This window comes from Staurois parvus, unplaced genomic scaffold (genome assembly GCF_062004578.1).
Source record: "Staurois parvus isolate SC_StPar_1 unplaced genomic scaffold, SC_StPar_1.0 ptg000254l, whole genome shotgun sequence".
Taxonomy (NCBI): Eukaryota; Metazoa; Chordata; class Amphibia; order Anura; family Ranidae; genus Staurois; species Staurois parvus.
Window position 1 is genome coordinate 35,579 of NW_028318050.1, and position 18,884 is coordinate 54,462.

Consider the following 18,884-nt stretch of genomic DNA (forward strand, 5'->3'; position numbering starts at 1 on the left):
TTTGGTCTCGTAGGGCGGGATCAGCGACACTAGTTTTTAGTAAACCAGCAAGAACTTTTGCCAGCCAAAGCTAAAAGTGACATTGTTTCTGGGTAGCCGCTGGATACGAAAGCAAGTTGGGGCATTTGAAGTGGAAGATGGCCGCATATTTACTTCTTTTAAACATCCCAGGAGTCCTCAGGAGGGGAGGAGGAGTTTTCACAGCTAAGCACACCCTCCTGTCTGCTTGCCTGAGCTAAGGGCAGATGGATTCCAGAAGCCAGGAAGTAAATTCTACAGGCATCATCTGCCCCTACTTAAGATGGCCACAGCCCCTACTTAAGATGGCCGCATATTTACTTCTTTTAAACATCCCAGGAGTCCCCAGGAGGGGAGGAAGAGTTTTTACAGCTAAGCACACCCTCCTGTCTGCTTGCCTGAGCTAAGAGCTGATGGATTCCAGATGCCAGGACAAAATTCTACAGGAATCGTCTGCCCCTACTTAAGATGTCATACATCCCAGGAGTCCTCAGAAGGGGAGGAGGAGGTTTCACAGCTAAGCACCCCCTCCTGTCTGCATGCCTGAGCTAAGGGCTGATGGATTCCAGATGCCAGGAAATAAATTCTACAGGAATCATCTGCCCCTACTTAAGATGGACGCATATTTACTTCTTTTAAACATCCCAGGAGTCCTCAGGAGGGAAGGAGGGGTTTTTACAGCTAAGCACACCCTCCTGTCTGCATGCCTGAGCTAAGGGCAGATGGATTCCAGAAGCCAGGAAATAAATTCTACAGAAATCATCTGCCCCTAGTTAAGATGGCCACAGCCCCTACTTAAGATGGCCACAAATGATGTCATACATCCCAGGAGTCCTCAGAAGGGGAGAAAGGGTTTTCACAGCTAAGCACCCCCTCCTGTCTGCATGCCTGAGCTTAGGGCTGACGGCTTCCAGAAGCCAGGAAGTAAATTCTGCAGACATCATCTGCCCCTACTTAAGATGGCCGCATATTTACTTCTTTTAAACATCCAGGAGTCCTCAGAAGGGGAGAAAGCGTTTTCACAGCTAAGCTCCCCCCCTACCTGCATGCCTGAGCTAAGGGCAGATGGATTCCAGACGCCAGGAAATACATTCTACAGGAATCATCTGCCCCTACTTAAGATGGCCGCAGCTAAAAATGCTAGGGGGTGATAAAGCATGGAGACATACAGCGATGCCCAGCTATCCAGTAAGGGGAGTATGGGCATGGCAGCAATTCTAACTGGGCAGCATAGTGGCTAGGCGATTAACATTTCTGTTTTGCAGCACCGGGGTCCTCAGTTTGTATCTCAACCAGGACGCTTATCTGCATGGAGTTTGCATGTTCTCCCACACTCAAAAGTGTTAACTGCCTCCTGTGTAAAACTGGCCCCAGTATTGGTACATACGAGGTATTATCAAAAAGATTCAAGGCTAGTTTTGTAACGCGCCAACAGATGGCAGCACAAGGCTGCACACACAGTCACAGTGATCACTGTCATCCATAAGTCAGTGTGCCAAAAGACATTGTCCTGTGTACATCGGGAGCTGTGCAACTGATTCTGACTATGTGAGTTACCATGACTGCTATTTCATCACGGGCAGCAAGTTAGAGCAAAGAGCAAACGTGAAATTCTGCGTGATCCCGGGCAAATCTGCCACAGAGACGCCTGACATGATTCGGCGAGTTTACGGCGATGCTGCAATGAGGCGTTCGAGGCGTTTTGAGTGGCACGAGCATAACAACATCACTGGAAGACGAGAAATCAGAAAGACCTTCTACGAGCTCAACCGCCCAAAAATGCCCTCTTCCCGAAAATCCAAATCAAAGGTCGCCGTTTTGACAATATTGCGGAGATCCAGCGATTTGCCCGGATTCACGCAGAATTTCACGTTCGCTCTTTGCTCCAACTTGCTGCCCGTAATCAAATCGCAGACGTGGTAACGCCCGTGGTCAGAACAGCACCAGTGGCACAGCTCCCGATGCACACAGGACAAGGTCTATTGACACACTGACTTACTGTATGAAGGTCGGTGCTCCCTGTGACTGGGTGCTGTCTTTTTGATACCACCTAGTATGTGAGACAGGGATCTTGGATTGTAAGCTCCTCGAGGGCGGGGACTGATGTGACCGTACAATATGTAAAGCTCTGTGTCAACTGTCAGCGATATTTAAATACCTGTAAATAAATAAATAAATGTGCCCGTTACCGGCTGGTCGGCCATGATTATGACTCCGCTAATTGACTCCACCGGTAATGCAAACATGTCACTCGTGTCGTCTGCAGAACTACAAGGGGCGGGGGGGGGGGGGGGGTCACACGACAAGATGGGGCAAGAAATGGATATAGTCTGATGGCGGCCAGAGATGGGCTAGAACCTTTCAATCAAGATTACACACACTATATTGCCAGTAGTATTGTCCCCGCCCTCCATATCATGTGATTCAGGCGTTCCAATCCCCTCCATATCACGTGATTCAGGTGTTCCAATCCCCTCCCAATCACGTGATTCAGGTGTTCCAATCCCCTCCATATCATGTGATTCAGGTGTTCCAATCCCCTCCCAATCACGTGATTCAGGTGTTCCAATCCCCTCCATATCATGTGATTTAGGTGTTCAAATCCCCTCCCCATCATGTGATTCAGGTGTTCCAATCCCCTCCACATCATGAGATTCAGGCGTTCCAATCCCCTCCACATCATGTGATTCAGGCGTTCCAATCCCCTCCCAATCATGTGACTCAGGCATTCAAATCCCCTCCCAATCATGGGATTCAGGAGTTCCAATCTCCTCCATATCATGTGATTCAGGTGTTCCAATCCCCTCCAAATCATGTGATTCAGGCGTTCCAATCCCCTCCAAATCATGTGACTCAGGCGTTCCAATCCCCTCCCAATCATGTGACTCAGGTATTCCAATCCCCTCCCAATCATGGGATTCAGGAGTTCCAATCTCCTCCATATCATGTGATTCAGGTGTTCCAATCCCCTCCAAATCATGTGATTCAAGTGTTCCAATCCCCTCCACATCATGTGATTCCGGTGCTGCAATCCCCTCCATATCATGTGATTCAGATGTTCCTATGCCCTCCATATCATGCGATTCAGGTGTTCCAATCCCCTCCATATCATGTGATTCAGGTGTTCCAATCCCCTCCATATCACGTGATTCTGGTGTTCCAATCCCCTCCCAATCATGTGATTCAGGTGTTCCAATCCCCTCCATATCATGTGATTCAGGTGTTCCAATCCCCTCCCAATCATGTGATTCAGGTGTTCCAATCCCCTCCATATCATGTGATTCGGGTGTTCCAATCCCCTCCATATCATGTGATTCAGGTGTTCCAATCCCCTCCATATCATGTGATTCGGGTGTTCCAATCCCCTCCATATCATGTGATTCAGGTGTTCCAATCCCCTCCATATCATGTGATTCGGGTGTTCCAATCCCCTCCATATCATGTGATTCGGGTGTTCCAATCCCCTCCATATCATGTGATTCAGGTGCTCCAATCCCCTCCCAATCATGTGATTCAGGTGGTCCAATCCCCTCCATGGACACAGGTGTATACAATCCATCCCCTAGGCATGCAGACGGCTTCTACAAACATTGGTGAAAGAATGGGTCGCTCTCAGGAGCTCAGTGACTCCAAGCGTGGTCCCGTGATAGGTGGCCACCTGGGCAATAAGTCCATCCGTGACATTTCCTGGCTACTAAATATTCCACGCTCAGCTGTTAGTGGGATTATAACAAAGTGGAAGCCACTGGGAACAACAGCCACTCAGCCACCAAGTGGTAGGCCACGTCACATGACAGGGCGGGGTCAGCGCATGCTGAAGCGCACAGTGCGCAGAAGTCACCAACTGTCTGCAGAGTCAATAGCTAAAGACCTCCAAACTTGGGGGCGGGGTAGTTGAGGAGGTCCATCAGTTGGGGGCGGGGTAGTTAGGGGTGGGGCTCCGTCATTTGTGGGGGGGGGAACTGTTCGATAGAAGTGATGGCGTAAGATGGCGCCGCTGTCCTCGGTGAGGTGAATTGGGGGTGCAGCGGGAACCCCACTTTCTCACAGTCGGGACACTCAGCTCCATACTAAAGACAATCTCTATGGTAACGATCCTCAGCCACGGAACACCCAGACTCCGCCCCTCTGCTTACCTCCGCGGCTCCCGCATGCGGCTCCACAAGGCGGGTCCGGTGACGTCGTCACCAAGCGCATGCGCCGGGAAAAGGAACCCGGGGGAGGGGTACACTTCATAAGGTTCCACAACATCCCGGGGATTGGTGGGGAGGACAGCCGGGGGGAGTTAGTGTGTGTGTCCGTCAGTGGGGGTGGGGCTATTGTTGGGGGTGGGAAAGTCCATTAGTGGGGAGCATTATTTGGGAAGGGTCTATCAATGGGGGGCGGTAGTTGGGGGGAGTTTTGTCTGGTGGGGGGCAGGTGGCGGTAGTTGGGGGGGGTCTGTCATTGGTGGGGGCAGGTGGTGGTAGTTGGGGGGGTCTGTCATTGGTGGGGGGCAGGTGGTGGTAGTTGGGGGTGTCTATCAGTGGTGGGGGGCAGGTGGCGGTAGTTGGGGGTTTCTGTCAGTGGTGGGGGGCAGGAGGTGGTAGGTGGGTGAGAGTCTATCAGTGGGGGGCAGGGGGTGGTAGTTGGAGGGGGGTGAGGGTCTGTCAGTGGGGGGCAGTTGGGGGGGTGAGGGTCTGTCAGTGGGGGGCAGGAGGCGGTAGTTGGGGGGGTGAGGGTCTGTCAGTGGGGGGCAGGAGGCGGTAGTTGGGGGGGTGAGGGTCTGTCAGTGGGGGGCAGGAGGTGGTAGTTGGGGGGGTGTGAGGGTCTGTCAGTGGGGGGCAGGGGGTGGTAGTTGGGGGGGGGGGTGAGGGTCTGTCAGTGGGGGGCAGGGGGTGGTAGTTGGGGGGGGTGAGGGTCTGTCAGTGGGGGGCAGGAGGCGGTAGTTGGGGGGGTGAGGGTCTGTCAGTGGGGGGCAGGAGGCGGTAGTTGGGGGTGTGTGAGGGTCTGTCAGTGGGGGGCAGTAGTTGGGGGTGTGAGGGTCTGTCAGTGGGGGACAGGGGGCGGTAGTTGGGGGGGGTGTGAGGGTCTGTCAGTGGGGGGCAGGAGGCGGTAGTTGGGGGTGTGTGAGGGTCTGTCAGTGGGGGGCAGGAGGCGGTAGTTGGGGGTGTGTGAGGGTCTGTCAGTGGGGGGCAGTAGTTGGGGGTGTGAGGGTCTGTCAGTGGGGGGCAGGGGGCGGTAGTTGGAGGGGGGTGAGGGTCTATCAGTGGGGGGCAGGGGTTGGTAGTTGGAGGAGGTGAGGGTATGTCAGTGGCGGGCGGTAGTTGGGGGGGTGTGAGGGTCTATCAGTTTATCGTAGGCCTGCCATGTTTGATATCGATTTACTCCGCACAACCTCGTCCTTTCAGTTTCACCAGCACCCTGGGTGTGGTACGATGTGAGCTCTGTGGTACGACGGGTGTGAGCGCTGTCACGGATATGGATGTGAGCTCTGTGGTACAACAGGTGTGAGCGCTGTCACGGATCTGGATGTGAGCGCTTTGGTACGCCGGAGATTGAGCGCTGTCACGGATCTGGATGTGAGCGCTGTGGTATGAAGGGTGTGAGCGCTGTCACGGATCTGGATGTGAGTGCTGTGATATGAAGGGTGTGAGCGCTGTCACGGATCTCGATGTGTGCGTTGTGATATGAAGGGTGTGAGCGCCGTCACGGATCGGGGTGTGAGCGCCGTCACGGATCGGGGTGTGAGCGCCCTCATGGATCTGGATGTGTGCGTTGTGATATGAAGGGTGTGTGCGCTGTGGTACGACGGGTGTGTGCGCTGTGGTACGACGGGTGTGTGCGCTGTGGTACGACGGGTGTGTGCGCTGTGATATGAAGGGTGTGTGCGCTGTGGTACGACGGGTGTGAGCGCTATCACGGATCTGGATGTGAGCGCTGTGGTACGAGGGGTGTGAGCACCGTCACGGATCTGGATGTGAGCGCTATCACGGATCTGGATGTGAGCGCTATCACGGATCTGGATGTGAGCGCTGTGGTACGAGGGGTGTGAGCACCGTCACGGATCGCGGTGTGAGCGCCGTCACGGATCGGGGTGAATTCTACACTGAGAATGCACGATTGATCATCAGTTGCACTAACATCCTCTGAAAATAAAGACAATGAAAGGGTTGAAGTGTTGTGTTTAGGATGGGCTCTCATTGGTGCACTTTATTGTAACACACTCTACTGATTTCACATTGGAACACAGCTAGGGGCCCCTCACACAGGGCGAGGTGACTCCCAAGGGCCCCTCACACCTCAGTCACCTCACACACAAAGCTGCACTGTACACTTCCCCCCACCAGCAGGCGCTCGCACCCCGCTCCCTGTGAAGGTCACGTCGCCCTCGTCCTGACACGTGCGCTACGTGCACCAGCGCCCAGGGGGCAGGGTTAAGACATCTGGAGGATGCAGTCCGCGGCCATGTTTGAAAAGGGCATCTTTGCCAATTCACCGGCCTTGAAATGCTTCATAGCCTAATAGGGAGATGGAGTTTCGCGGTTGAATTAGATGACAGAATTAGTTGGTAACATTGCAGTTCACTTTTTAAAACACACGTATCTGCAAATCATTGCCAGATTACCGAGAAGCCTGTTACCGTTTGCGATAAAAAGAAAGAAATCCTGTCAAAGCGCTTTGCGCATGCTCGTTAGCCGTCCAAGACGGGGAGGGCTGAGTGAGTGCCTTACGCCCCCTCGTTTCCACGCCCTCTCCTCGGGGTCTGTCAGCGCATGCGCGGAGCCCGCTGTCTTCTGCAGTGTGACATCCCGGCCAGGAGAGAAGAGATGGCAGCTTATAAGATCGTGCTGATCCGCCATGGGGAGAGCACCTGGAACCAGGAGAACCGCTTCTGTGGGTGGTTCGATGCCGACCTCAGCGACACCGGGATGGAGGAGGCCAAGAGGGGCGGACAGGCTCTGAGAGGTGAGGGGGGGAGGGGTGATTGATCTCCCCATCGTGTATAAGAGGGTATCAAATAATACATTCATTAATGTGTATATGTGGTGTACAAATAGTGTCAGCTGATATATATATATATAGTACAATGAAAAATATACTGAAAAAAATCCAATTTAATATATATTTATATAGTATAATATAGTCCTATAAGCATATATATGACAAAAATTGAATCTAAAAAACGTAAATGTGCATATATGTAATAACAAAAAATATATATATTTTTTAATATCTAAATTATATTTCCATTAAAAAAAGTAAAATATTTATAGAAATAATACTAATAATATATTTTACATTACACCATAACATACAAAGTGTAATTAAAAACAAAGTGATAAAATAAAAGAAAAATTATATATAAAAAAATACTAATAGTTTAAAAGAAAAAAATATGTGTGTGTGTGTATGTATGTGTATATATATATACTGTATATATATATCTCACCAAAATATAACATATATAGTATTATAATAATATATGCCTCTAAAAGTGTGTGTATAATAAATATATATGTGTGTGTGTCTGTCTGTGTGTGTGTATAATAAAAAAAAAATATATATATATATTTTTTTTTTATTATACACACACACAGACAGACACAAACACATATATATTTATTATACACACACTTTTAGAGGCATATATTATTATAATACTATATATGTTATATTTTGGTGAGATATATATATAAAACGTGTGTACACATATACAGTTAGGTCCATATATATGTGGACACAGGCACAATTTTAGTTTTTTTCAGATATTTACCAAAACATATTCAAGCTAGAGTTATATAATGGATATCAGCTGACAGTGCGCACTCTTGGGTTTAATTTGAGGGTCAATACCTGGAAAAAAAACTAAATTTGTGTCTGTGTCCAAATATATATGGACCGAACTGTGTGTGTGTATATATATATATGTATGTGTGTGTGTGTATATGTGTGTATATATATATATATATATATATATATGTATGTGTATATATATAATCTCCAAAAACATTTTTATAAAAAAAAATAGAAAGATATAAAAAATGTGTAATAGAGAAATCCTATACTTAAATGTGTGTATATATAATCAAAGAATAAATATTTAAAAAAAGAAAAAAAAAAAAAAAATTATATATTTTTTTTTTATTTTTTTTTTAATATATATAAATATATATATATTCTCTCAAAAAAACATTTTTATAAAAAAAATAGAATGACATAAAAAATGTGTAATAAAGAGAGAAATCTATACTTAAATGTGTGTGTATATATAATCAAAAAATAAATATTTTAAAAAAAGAAAAAAAAAAAAAAAAAAAAAAATATATATATATATATATATATATATATATATATATATATATATATAATTAATTTTTTTAGATTGTGTTTGTATATGTTCTCTCTTCCTATACTCTGTATGGTGGGTGCAGGCGATGTGTGTGGTGATGACGTAGTCATGGCAGCACCTCATAGAACAACGCTCTGCAATGTCCTATAATCCCAAAACCAACAAACAATAAAGCCGACCTTCACTCATCTTAAACCGTTTTATTTCCTCCACAATCCTCCCCTCCTCTGCAATATGCAAAAGATTTTTTTTTTTTTCACCTTTTAATTTACCCCACCCCCACCAGGTGAGAATGACACGCTCGGCTGGTTGGGTCCCCCTGGGATACGCATATTCTATATCCCTGGAGGTATTGACTTGTACACAGCAGCCGGAGGAGGAGGGCGGACCTGGTGGTTCATCATCGAGCGGGCTGCCTGAACCTGGAAGTGAAAGCCAATTACTGTTGGCGTCAGAAATGAAGGTGGCAGCGTGGGACGTGGCGTGCAGCATTGGACCACAGCAGGGCAACGCCGGATTCACTTTTTTTTTTTTTTTGTAGATAACCCAGCAAAATAGATGAGAGGATATCCATGGGTGGGGGGAGTTCCCCTTTAATATGAGATCATTATCCCTGGGTGGGGGAGAGTTCCCCTTTAATATGAGATCATTATCCCCGGATGGGGGGGGAGAGTTCTTCTTTAATATGAGATCATTATCCCCGGATGGGGGGGGAGAGTTCTTCTTTAATATGAGATCATTATCCCCGGATGGGGGGGAGAGTTCTTCTTTAATATGAGATCATTATCCCTGGATGGGGGGGAGAGTTCTTCTTTAATATGAGATTATTATCCCCGGGGGGGGGGGGGGAGAATTCCCCTTTAATATGAGATCATTATCTCCACATCGGTCCCCGTTGTAATTTGCACTAACAATGAATGATACAACTAGATTTTGGCTTCGTTTGCAATTGCGGTGCTCTCTGAAGAGCGATCTGCGTTTGGATCGCTCTTCAGAGAGCATTTGACAGGCGGTGAGGAGGTGTCGTATCACCTCCTAAATGCTGGACTACCATGTCCATTGCATTTCGTGTGGTCGCAGTGCAGTTGCGGTGAGGTCCCCATTCACTTGAATAGGTCGCGTTCAGCAGGTGGTAGCGCCCGCCGAATGTTAAAGGTGATAGAATTCCTGCCATGAAGCAGAGCATCGCAGCATCAAGATCTGATCCCCCGACCCCTGCCCCCGAGGATCTGATCAACAACCCCCCTTCACCCCCCCGAGGATCTGACCGCCCTATGAATATCTATGCAAGAAAGCGAATGTATTTCCACGAGCCCAGACTACACCGTTGCAAATCCGTCGTCTTCCAGCGCACCAAAACGACCCAAAAATTGGACATTTCACCACGTTTTTGCAGCATTGCAGTATACGAGTCGCTTTACTGCATCCGGTGCTATTCAGAATGAACGTCACGGCAGTGTGTCGGCTCCCGGAACGCCTGTTGCCATGGCACATCGATGTCATGTGGCCCTTAGACCGATATCTGGTGGTGGTTGGATTAGGACGATCGTAGATTGCTGTTTCTCTCCACTTTCTGCTCTGAGGCTCCTGAGATGCCGAATCAATATTCGGTTTCAGTAGATGGTGTTCTGGGCCTCAGGAGGGGGGGATAATTGTCTTTTCTTGGCCCAGTTGAAGGTCGTTTTGTCGCTTTTATTTACAGCCCTCCCCTCCTCCCCCCCCCCCCCTTCTGAAATTGCATCAGGAGTCGTTTCTCTCCAATTTCTTCACGTTATGAGTGTCTATTGTCATCCCGGAAAGGAGTGAGTCATTTCCACGTCTTGCTCACTAGAATTTCCAGCGACCTTCTAGATTCAGAATGAATCACCGAGTATCGTATATGTGTCTGGGGGCAGCTGGAGCAGCATCGTGTTCTAATGTGTGAACAGATTGCCGTACCCAGATCCTGGAAATGCTGTACCCGGGCCCCGGAAATGCCAACTGCCGTACCTAGGCCCCGGAAATGCCAACTGCCGTACCTAGGCCCCAGAAATAGATTGTCATACTTAGGACCCAGCAATACCAACTGGTATACCCAGATCCTGGAGATGCCATACTTAGACCCCAGAAATAACAGTTGTTGTACCTAGAATCCAGAAATTATTGTACCTAGGCCCCAGAAATGCCAGCTGCCGTACCTAGACCCCAGAAGTAAAGATTGTCATACCCAAGACCCAGAAATACCAACTGGTATGCTCAGACCCCGGAGATGCCTTCCATAGACCCGCAGAAAAAACAATTGTACCTAGGACCCAGAAATACCAACTGGTATACCCAGACCCTGGAGATGCCATACTTAGACCTCAGAAATAACAGTTGTCGTACCCAGAATCCAGAAATTATTGTACCTAGGCCACAGAAATGCCAACTGCTATACCTAGACCCCAGATATAACATATGTCATACCTAGGACCCAGAAATGGCTTGCCGTACCTAGGACCCAGAAATGGCTTGCCGTACCTAGGACCCAGAAATGGCGATTGTCGTACCGAGGCCCCAGAAATGCCAGTTGGTATACCCAGACCCTGAAGATGCCATACTTAGACCCAAGAAATAACAATGGTCATACCCAGGACCTAGAAATGCCAACTGGCATACCTAGACACTAGAAATACTGACTGCTGTGCCTAGGCCCCAGAAATATCAGCTAACCTATCTAGGCCCCAAAATACTGACTGGCATACCTGGACCCCAGAAATAACAAAAATGCCAGCTGGTATACCCAGACTCCAGAGACGCCATACTTCGACCCCAGAAATAAAGATTGTCGTACCTAGGCCCCAGAAATGCCGACTGGCATACCTAGACCCTGGAAATACTGACTGCCTTATCTAGACTCCAGAAATAACAGCTGGCCTATTTAGGCCCCAAAAATGCCCTATCTAAGCACCTGAAATACCGACTACCACACCTAGTCCCTAGAAATACCAGCTGGCATACCTAGGGCACCAAAAAATAACAGCGGCCATACCTTGACCCCAGGAATGCTGTACCTAGACCCCAGAAGTACCAACTGCCATACCTAGACCATGGAAATGCTATAACTTGACTCCAGAAATACAAACTGGCATACCTTAAAGCCAAAGGTACCAACTGGTATACCTAGACCCAGAAATGCCAAATGACACACCTACTCCCAGGAAATACCATACCTAGACCCCAGAAGTGACAACTGGCATACCGAGACACTGGAGATGCCATCCCTAGACCCCAAAGATACCAACTGCCATCCCTAGACCGCAGAAGTACTGACTGCCATACCTAGACCCTGCAAATGCTGTACCTAGGCCCCAGAAATGCCAGCTGCCATACCTAGACCCAAGAAATACCAAACTTATACACCAGAGATAACAACTGCCGTCCCTAGACTGCAGAATTACTGACTGGCGTACCTAGACCCCGGGACGGCGAGTGGCGTACCCAGACCCCGGGACGGCGAGTGGCGTACCCAGACCCCGGGACGGCGAGTGGCGTACCCAGACCCCGGGACGGCGAGTGGCGTACCCAGACCCCGGTACGGCGAGTGGCGTACCCAGACCCCGGGACGGCGAGTGGCGTACCCAGACCCCGGGACGGCGAGTGGCGTACCCAGACCCCGGGACGGCGAGTGGCGTACCCAGACCCGGGGACGGCGAGTGGCGTACCTAGACCCTAGAAATACCAAGTGCCATGCATAGACCTTGGAAATGCTATACCCAGACCTAAAACAATTGGATCCTGGAAATGCAGATTGCTATACCTAGACCCCAGAAATAATGATTGCCCCATCTAGACCCTGGAAATGCCGACCGGCATACATAAACCTCAGGAATACTGACTTCATTACCTAGACAATGGAATAAACAGACTGGTGCACCTAGACCCCATAAATGCCCGCTGATGTTGGTGGCCTGGATGGGACATTTGGCATTTGGCGGTTCTCCCACCATGTTGTTGTTATATTTGAGGTTTCTGATGAACCATCTTCCAGTAGAAGCTCCTAAAAGAACACAGCTGAGTGCCTTTTATACTCCTGGTCTATATAATGAGAATGGGAAGTGCCATCTACATGGTTGGCGGAGAATGTTTGACCTTTGTCTTGTTCTGTGGCTGTTTTTTGAGCCTTTGCCCTACAACAGTCGAAAACACCTTCCAGGGATGAATGTCGGGTAACCAGAAATGTGAGAGAAAACGTCCCCTAAATGTGACATTGCCGATGGCAGAATGGGATTTTGGCCCTTGCACCCTTCGCAGTCAGTCACATGACTTCTGTGCGATTTTTCTGTGTGTATTTTTACTTTTTAGTTGTAGAAAATGTAAGAATGGGAACACCTTTCTGACAATGTCCAGGGTGCTGATTAGTCTGTTGGGGCGTATGTACATCTTTGTAATGCGTTAAAATCGGTCATCGCCCCTTTATTCCAACCACAGCGCAACTACTGCATGCTGCAACCCCAGGTGTGACTTGCTGCGTTGGGGTGCCGTTCATAATGGATTACAGTGTATGTTAGACATGTTACGGCGCTTTGCATTCCCTATATCCGCTCTCCCCGGACCCGGCGTTCGCTGTGTCGGCTCTCCCCGGACCCGGCGTTCGCTGTGTCGGCTCTCCCCGGACCCGGCGTTCGCTGTGTCGGCTCTCCCCGGACCCGGCGTTCGCTGTGTCGGCTCTCCCCGGACCCGGCGTTCGCTGTGTCGGCTCTCCCCGGACCCGGCGTTCGCTGTGTCGGCTCTCCCCGGACCCGGCGTTCGCTGTGTCGGCTCTCCCCGGACCCGGCGTTCGCTGTGTCGGCTCTCCCCCAGTCCAAAGAATATGGAAATGCAATTATTTTAGTAAATATAAACTGCTAAATACCTTTTCTCATCAGGAGTTGGAGCAGTCTTGTGACTTCTATCAGTGTCCAGCAGAGCACTGGTTAAAGCTTGCAGGAGGAGTTTTCTTTCTGCTCCTAGGAGGATGCAGATGCCCTGACCTCTGTCTGGACAGTGCTGATTGGCCCTGTGCTGATCACATGCGCTCTGCCAAGGTAAAAAAAAAAAAAAAACCTCTAGCAATACACACCAAACTGAGCATGTGCACAGTGACTCCACATGATATGTCTTATCAGAAGATGAGGGGGGGGCACTGGAAGAAGGGGAGGAACAGAGAAGACAGCCTTTTTACACAATGCAGAGGATTAACCCCTCAGGCTCAACAGTGAGTATAACAAGCATGCTTTCCTGCATCTACAGCCTGATTGTACAGTTGGGGGTTCAGGAACACTTTATTACCTGACATTGTATAGTAGGACCTCCCATGGAGGACGGAAGTGGATGGTCCGTATGCTGAGTTTAGTCAGTCAGCCCTGTATAAATGAATAGTATGAAGGTCTGATATCCATCCAGCGGTGGTGTATGTCTTCCATCGGGGCTAAGCATCCTCGGCACTCCCGCTGTTGTGGAACTACAAGTCCCATGGGGCATTGAATGACTCCCAACAGGCATGGCACCAAGTGCCAGGGCCATGATGGGATTTGTAGTCTCATCACTGCCCGAGCGCCCACCCCCCGTGTTAGATGGACCTTTCCTTAAAATGTTCCCCTTTTTCTGCCCCGCAGATGCCGGCTACCAGTTTGACATTTGCTACACGTCTGTCCTGAAGAGGGCCATTCGCACCCTATGGCTGGCGATGGACGCCACCGACCAGATGTGGACGCCGGTCATCAGGACCTGGAGGCTGAACGAGAGGCACTATGGCGGGCTGACAGGCCTGAACAAGGCGGAGACGGCCGCCAAACACGGAGAGGCGCAGGTGAAGATCTGGAGGCGATCTTTCGATATTCCTCCTCCCACCATGGACCTGGATCATAGTTATTACCCCGTCATCACCAAGGTAATCGCCCTCCACCGCAGATGTGGTGAGCAAATCGCGTGATCGCCATTTTGCCGATAAGAAAAAGGATACCAGTAATGAGCGCTGAAAACTCGCAATTTTGCCCGTCATTTTACCACGTTTTAGGGTGCGTTTCTCATAGGTCACGCAACTAAAAAAAAAAAAAACGCATCAAAATGCAACACTTTTTTCTTTTTTTTTTATAGCTTTTAAGTGCATTTTGAGCCTGGTTGACACCAATGCAGTTTACGTTTTGTTCGTTTTTGGTGCATTTTTTTATGCATTTTGGGGTTTTTCTTTCTTTTCTTTTTTTTTTTTTTTTTTTTGTGGCCAACTTGTTGCTGGGCAGGTTAAAAATGCAAAACGCATAAAAAATGCAACACGTGCATTTCAGGCCTGTTTCACACCAATAGATTTGGTGTTTTGCAGTGCGTTTTTTTTTGTTTTGTTTGTTTTTTTCCCCCACGCGTATTTGACGCATTTTTTGAATGTTTGGCGTTTTGGGGTTTTTTTGGCCAGTTTGTTGGGCAGATTGAAAACGCAAGATGTGTGCGTTTTCGATGCATTTTTTTTATACGATTTCAATGCATATTTATACATTTTCAATGCATTTTTTTATACGTTTTCAATGCCTGGTTCACACCGATGCAGTGTACATTGCATTGTAAAACGCAGTGTACGTTGCATTTTTTGCACACGTGTTTGATGCTTTTTTTACTGTGTTTTGTGTGGGGTTTTTTTGTTTTTGTTTTTTTTAATGTTTTGGGGTTTTTTATGGCCAATTTTGTTGCTGGGCAGATCAAAAACACAAAACGCGTGATAACCACACGCACTACATGCAATTTCTGCAGCATCTTCATTGAAGTCTGTTGAACCAAAAATGCAACATTTTTGCGTTTAAGTCCCTGACCCTTTCTAAAAACGCACTGGCTCAAAAAAGCATAGATGTGAACCATGGAGAACCATGTCAAAGCGGAGCTCCACCTAAAAGGGGAAGTTCCGCTTTAAGGACTGCTCCCCCGTGCCCCATTAAGGATTGGCACCTTTGGGGGGGGCGGGTACCCGAATTTGACAGGTACCCGTTCCCACTTTCGGTCTGATCACCTAGGCCAGGGGTAGGCAACCTGAGAGCCGCAGGACTACAAGTTCCATGATGCCTCTGCAAGTCGTAGCTGTAACTGTCAGTTTTGTAATGTTGCAATGCCTCATGGGAAATGTAGTTCCACAACAGCTGGAGAGTCACAGGTTGCCTACCCCTGATCTAGGTGATTGGAAACGGAAGGTGTCCTCCCTCCCTCCCTGTAGTCTTTTGGGAGACGTGAAAGGTCCCAGAAGACTACGGGGACCATTCATGAAGCGCAGCGCTACTCGTGCATGCGCAGTGGGCACCCGGCTGTGAAGCCGCAAACTATCACAGCCAGGTGCCCACACTGAAGATGCCGGTGCCTGGAATCCAGGACGGGCTACAGGGACACACCACAGGACCGAGGGACAGGTAAGTGGCTGTTTTTTAAAAGTCAGAAGTTACAGTTTTTGTAGCTGCTGACTTTTATTTTTTTGACAGGGTGAGTGGAATTCCGCTTTAAGTTCCTGCCTCCTTCCTCTGTGTGAGTCACTTCTTACAAGTTTTCCTGACACCAAGAGAAAATGGTGACATGGGAAGGAACTCCAGCACACAGCCTGTGATTGACAGCCTCAGCTGTTACTGTGAGCTATGTGACTCTTATCTCCAATCAACTCTCAGAACTCTCCTCTCTGAGCTTTGCAGTGTGTAATTTCTGCTCCTTGCCGCCTTTATTCTGAGCTGCCAGCATGAGTGGAAGCCCACTTTAAATGGACTGTAGCACATTTCTGCAAAAAGCCCAAAAAAATGCATTGGTGTGAACCAGGCCTGAATGGGGAGGTGCGTTTTTTTTTTTTTTTCTCGCTAAATGTGCGGCAAGCTGAATTTTTAACACCGCAAGGGAAGCGCAATGGACCCGTGTGAAGACATCCATTGAATTTAAAGGGATGTGTTTTTCTTTAGCTTTTTTTGTATCTTGCGCAAAAGCGCTGCAAAAACTGCTCCGTGTGAAAGCAGCCTATTGGCTGAAAATAAATTCATATTCAATTAAATTCATCATATTAATTAAAAAGTCGAATATAATACAATCATTCATACAGTTGTGTTCAAAATAATAGCAGTCAGACATCACTAACCGGATCACTCACTGTTTTTGGTGGAAATGATATCTCTACATGGCAAATAATTTCCTAGCAGGTGTAGTAGAGTCATAGAAATCCAACAGACCCAACAGTCATGACATGCATGCTGCTGATTCTGTGTCATTGAATCACTCATTGAAAGGGGCGTGTTCAAAATAATAGCCGTGTGGAGTTCTATTAGTGAGGTCATTCATTCTTTGACAAACAGGTGGCAATTATTGCCCTTATTTAAGGAAGGAAGGCAGCAAATGTTGTACATGCTGGTTACAGTGCATTTCTCTCTGAAATTCTGAGGAAAATGGGTCGTTCCAGACATTGTTCAGAAGAACAGCGTACCTTGATTAAAAAGTTGATTGGAGGGGAAAACATATAAAGAAGTGCAGAAAATGATCGGCTGCTCAGCTAAAATGATCACAAATGCTTTAAAATGGCAACCAAAACCTGAAAGACGCGGAAGAAAGCGAAAAACTACCATTGGAATGGATAGAAGAATAGCCAAAATGGCGCGGACTCAGCCAACAATCGGCTCCAGGAAGATGAAAGAAGGTGTGACGTTCCCTGTGAGGACTCGGCCAACAATCGGCTCCAGGAAGATGAAAGAAGGTGTGACGTTCCCTGTGAGGACTGTTACAATTAGAAGACGCCTATGTGAAGCCAAGCTATCTGCAAGAAGTCCCCGCAAAGTCCCACTGTTGGGAAAAAGACGTGCTGAAGAGGTTACAATCTGCCAAAGAGCACATTGACCGGCCTAAAGAGAAATGGCGCAACATTTTGTGGACTGATGGAAGTAAGATTGTTCTTTTTGGGTCTAGTGGGCGGAGACAGTTTGTCAGACGACCCCCAAACACTGAATTCAAGCCACAGTACACTGTGAAGACCGTGAAGCATGGTGGTGCAAGCATCATGATATGGGGATGTTTCTCATACTACGGTGTTGGGCCTATTTATCGCATACCAGGGATCATGGATCAGTTTGAATACATCAGAATACTTGAAGAGGTGATGCTGCCTTACGCTGAAGAGGAAATGTCCTTGAAATGGGTGTTCCAACAAGACAACGACCCCAAACACACCAGTAAACGTGCAACATCTTGGTTCCAGACCAACAAGATGGACGTTATGGAGTGGCCAGCCCAATCCCCGGATCTTCATCCAATAGAAAACTTGTGGGGTGACATCAAAAATGCCATTTCTGAGGCAAAACCAAGAAATAGAGAAGAACTGTGGAATGTGGTCCAATCATCCTGGGCTGGAATACCTGATCACAGGGGCCAGAAGTTGGGGGACTCCATGCAACACAGATGTACAGCAGTTCTCAGAAACAGTGCGACTACAACCAAATATTCATGAAGTCATTCAAAGGAAAGCAAAATCTTCAAACATTTCTCAGTTTATATAGTGAATGTTGGAGTTTGTAAAGAAGAATACAAACACTGCCATTTTTTTTTTTTTTTTTGAACCGTCTAATATTCACTTTTCTTCCATTTTTTTAGAGGAACAACACAAATTTGATGTATTTTTCTTCATGTTGTGATTTGGAATAGAATGTGTCGTGTTCCCAATGCATTTGTGTGGATGGAAATAAAAGCTATTAGAAGGATTTTCAGCTTTATTCACTTTTTTCAACACACTGCGATTATTTTGAACACAACTGTATATATATATAATTATTTTTTTAAACTGTCCATTTCAGTTTCTCTCCAGAATTGTCATTTCTGTGCACTGTTGCAGGTTATGCATTTTAAGCAACATGGTTGTGTTTTTCGTGTCAGAAGCGGCCACTTCGTCTTTTGCCTTTTTAAAATGCGCGATATCGAATTCCTGCGGTCCAGCGACTCCGGATTAATTGCGTGATTTGCATGTGCTTGGAAAGTCTGTTCTCCTGTAGTGTTATTGGTTGTTAATAAATTATTAAAGAATTTCCTGAATATTTTACCAGCTTTGTACTCTGCTGTGTTTGTTCACCTTGTCGATTTTTTTTTTTTTTTTTCCTTTTTTTCCTTTTTCTTCTCTCCAGGATCGCCGTTACAGCGACCTGACGGAAGACCAGCTCCCGAGCTGCGAAAGCCTGAAGGACACCATTGCCAGAGCCCTGCCATTCTGGAACGACGAGATCGTTCCGAAGATTAAAGAAGGGAAGAGGGTCCTCATTGTCGCCCATGGCAACAGCCTTAGAGGGATCGTCAAGCACCTGGAAAGTACGTAATGCCAAACCGCGGGCGGGTCCAGTGGGAGGAGCTCCAAGTCGGGTTTTAAATTGGCTGAGCAAGTGGACGCCTGTCTGTGAAGCGTCTTTTATTGAAGATCAAAGCGGGAGATGAGCTTCGGTTGTTTTAGACAAATCCACAAAATCGCTTCGCTCAGGGATTTCCCCGAGCGTCTCCGAAAGTCAGAGATTTGGCTGACTAAGACCTCCGGAGAGGATGTTTGTGCGACATC

General features: G+C 47.7%; 1 protein-coding gene across 1 annotated transcript; it reads left to right on the forward strand.

Annotated features, from left to right (window-relative positions):
- The first annotated feature begins 6,762 nt into the window (after positions 1–6,762).
- On the forward strand, positions 6,763–18,651 carry LOC149459534 (phosphoglycerate mutase 1-like). The gene is made up of 3 exons (XM_089680950.1): positions 6,763–6,966; positions 13,966–14,240; positions 18,463–18,651. The coding sequence occupies exons 1-3, from the start codon at positions 6,774–6,776 to the stop codon at positions 18,649–18,651; spliced, it is 657 nt and encodes a 218-aa protein (XP_089537076.1). The 5' UTR covers positions 6,763–6,773.
- The last annotated feature ends 233 nt before the right edge of the window (positions 18,652–18,884 follow it).

Bases quoted from the DNA above. Each gene is read 5' to 3' on its own strand.
- LOC149459534 (XM_089680950.1), top strand. From the start codon at position 6,774: ATGCGCGGAGCCCGCTGTCTTCTGCAGTGTGACATCCCGGCCAGGAGA. The intron at 6,967-13,965 runs GTGAGGGGGGGA...TCTGCCCCGCAG, and splicing joins GGGCGGACAGGCTCTGAGAG to ATGCCGGCTACCAGTTTGAC. The intron at 14,241-18,462 runs GTAATCGCCCTC...TCTTCTCTCCAG, and splicing joins ATTACCCCGTCATCACCAAG to GATCGCCGTTACAGCGACCT.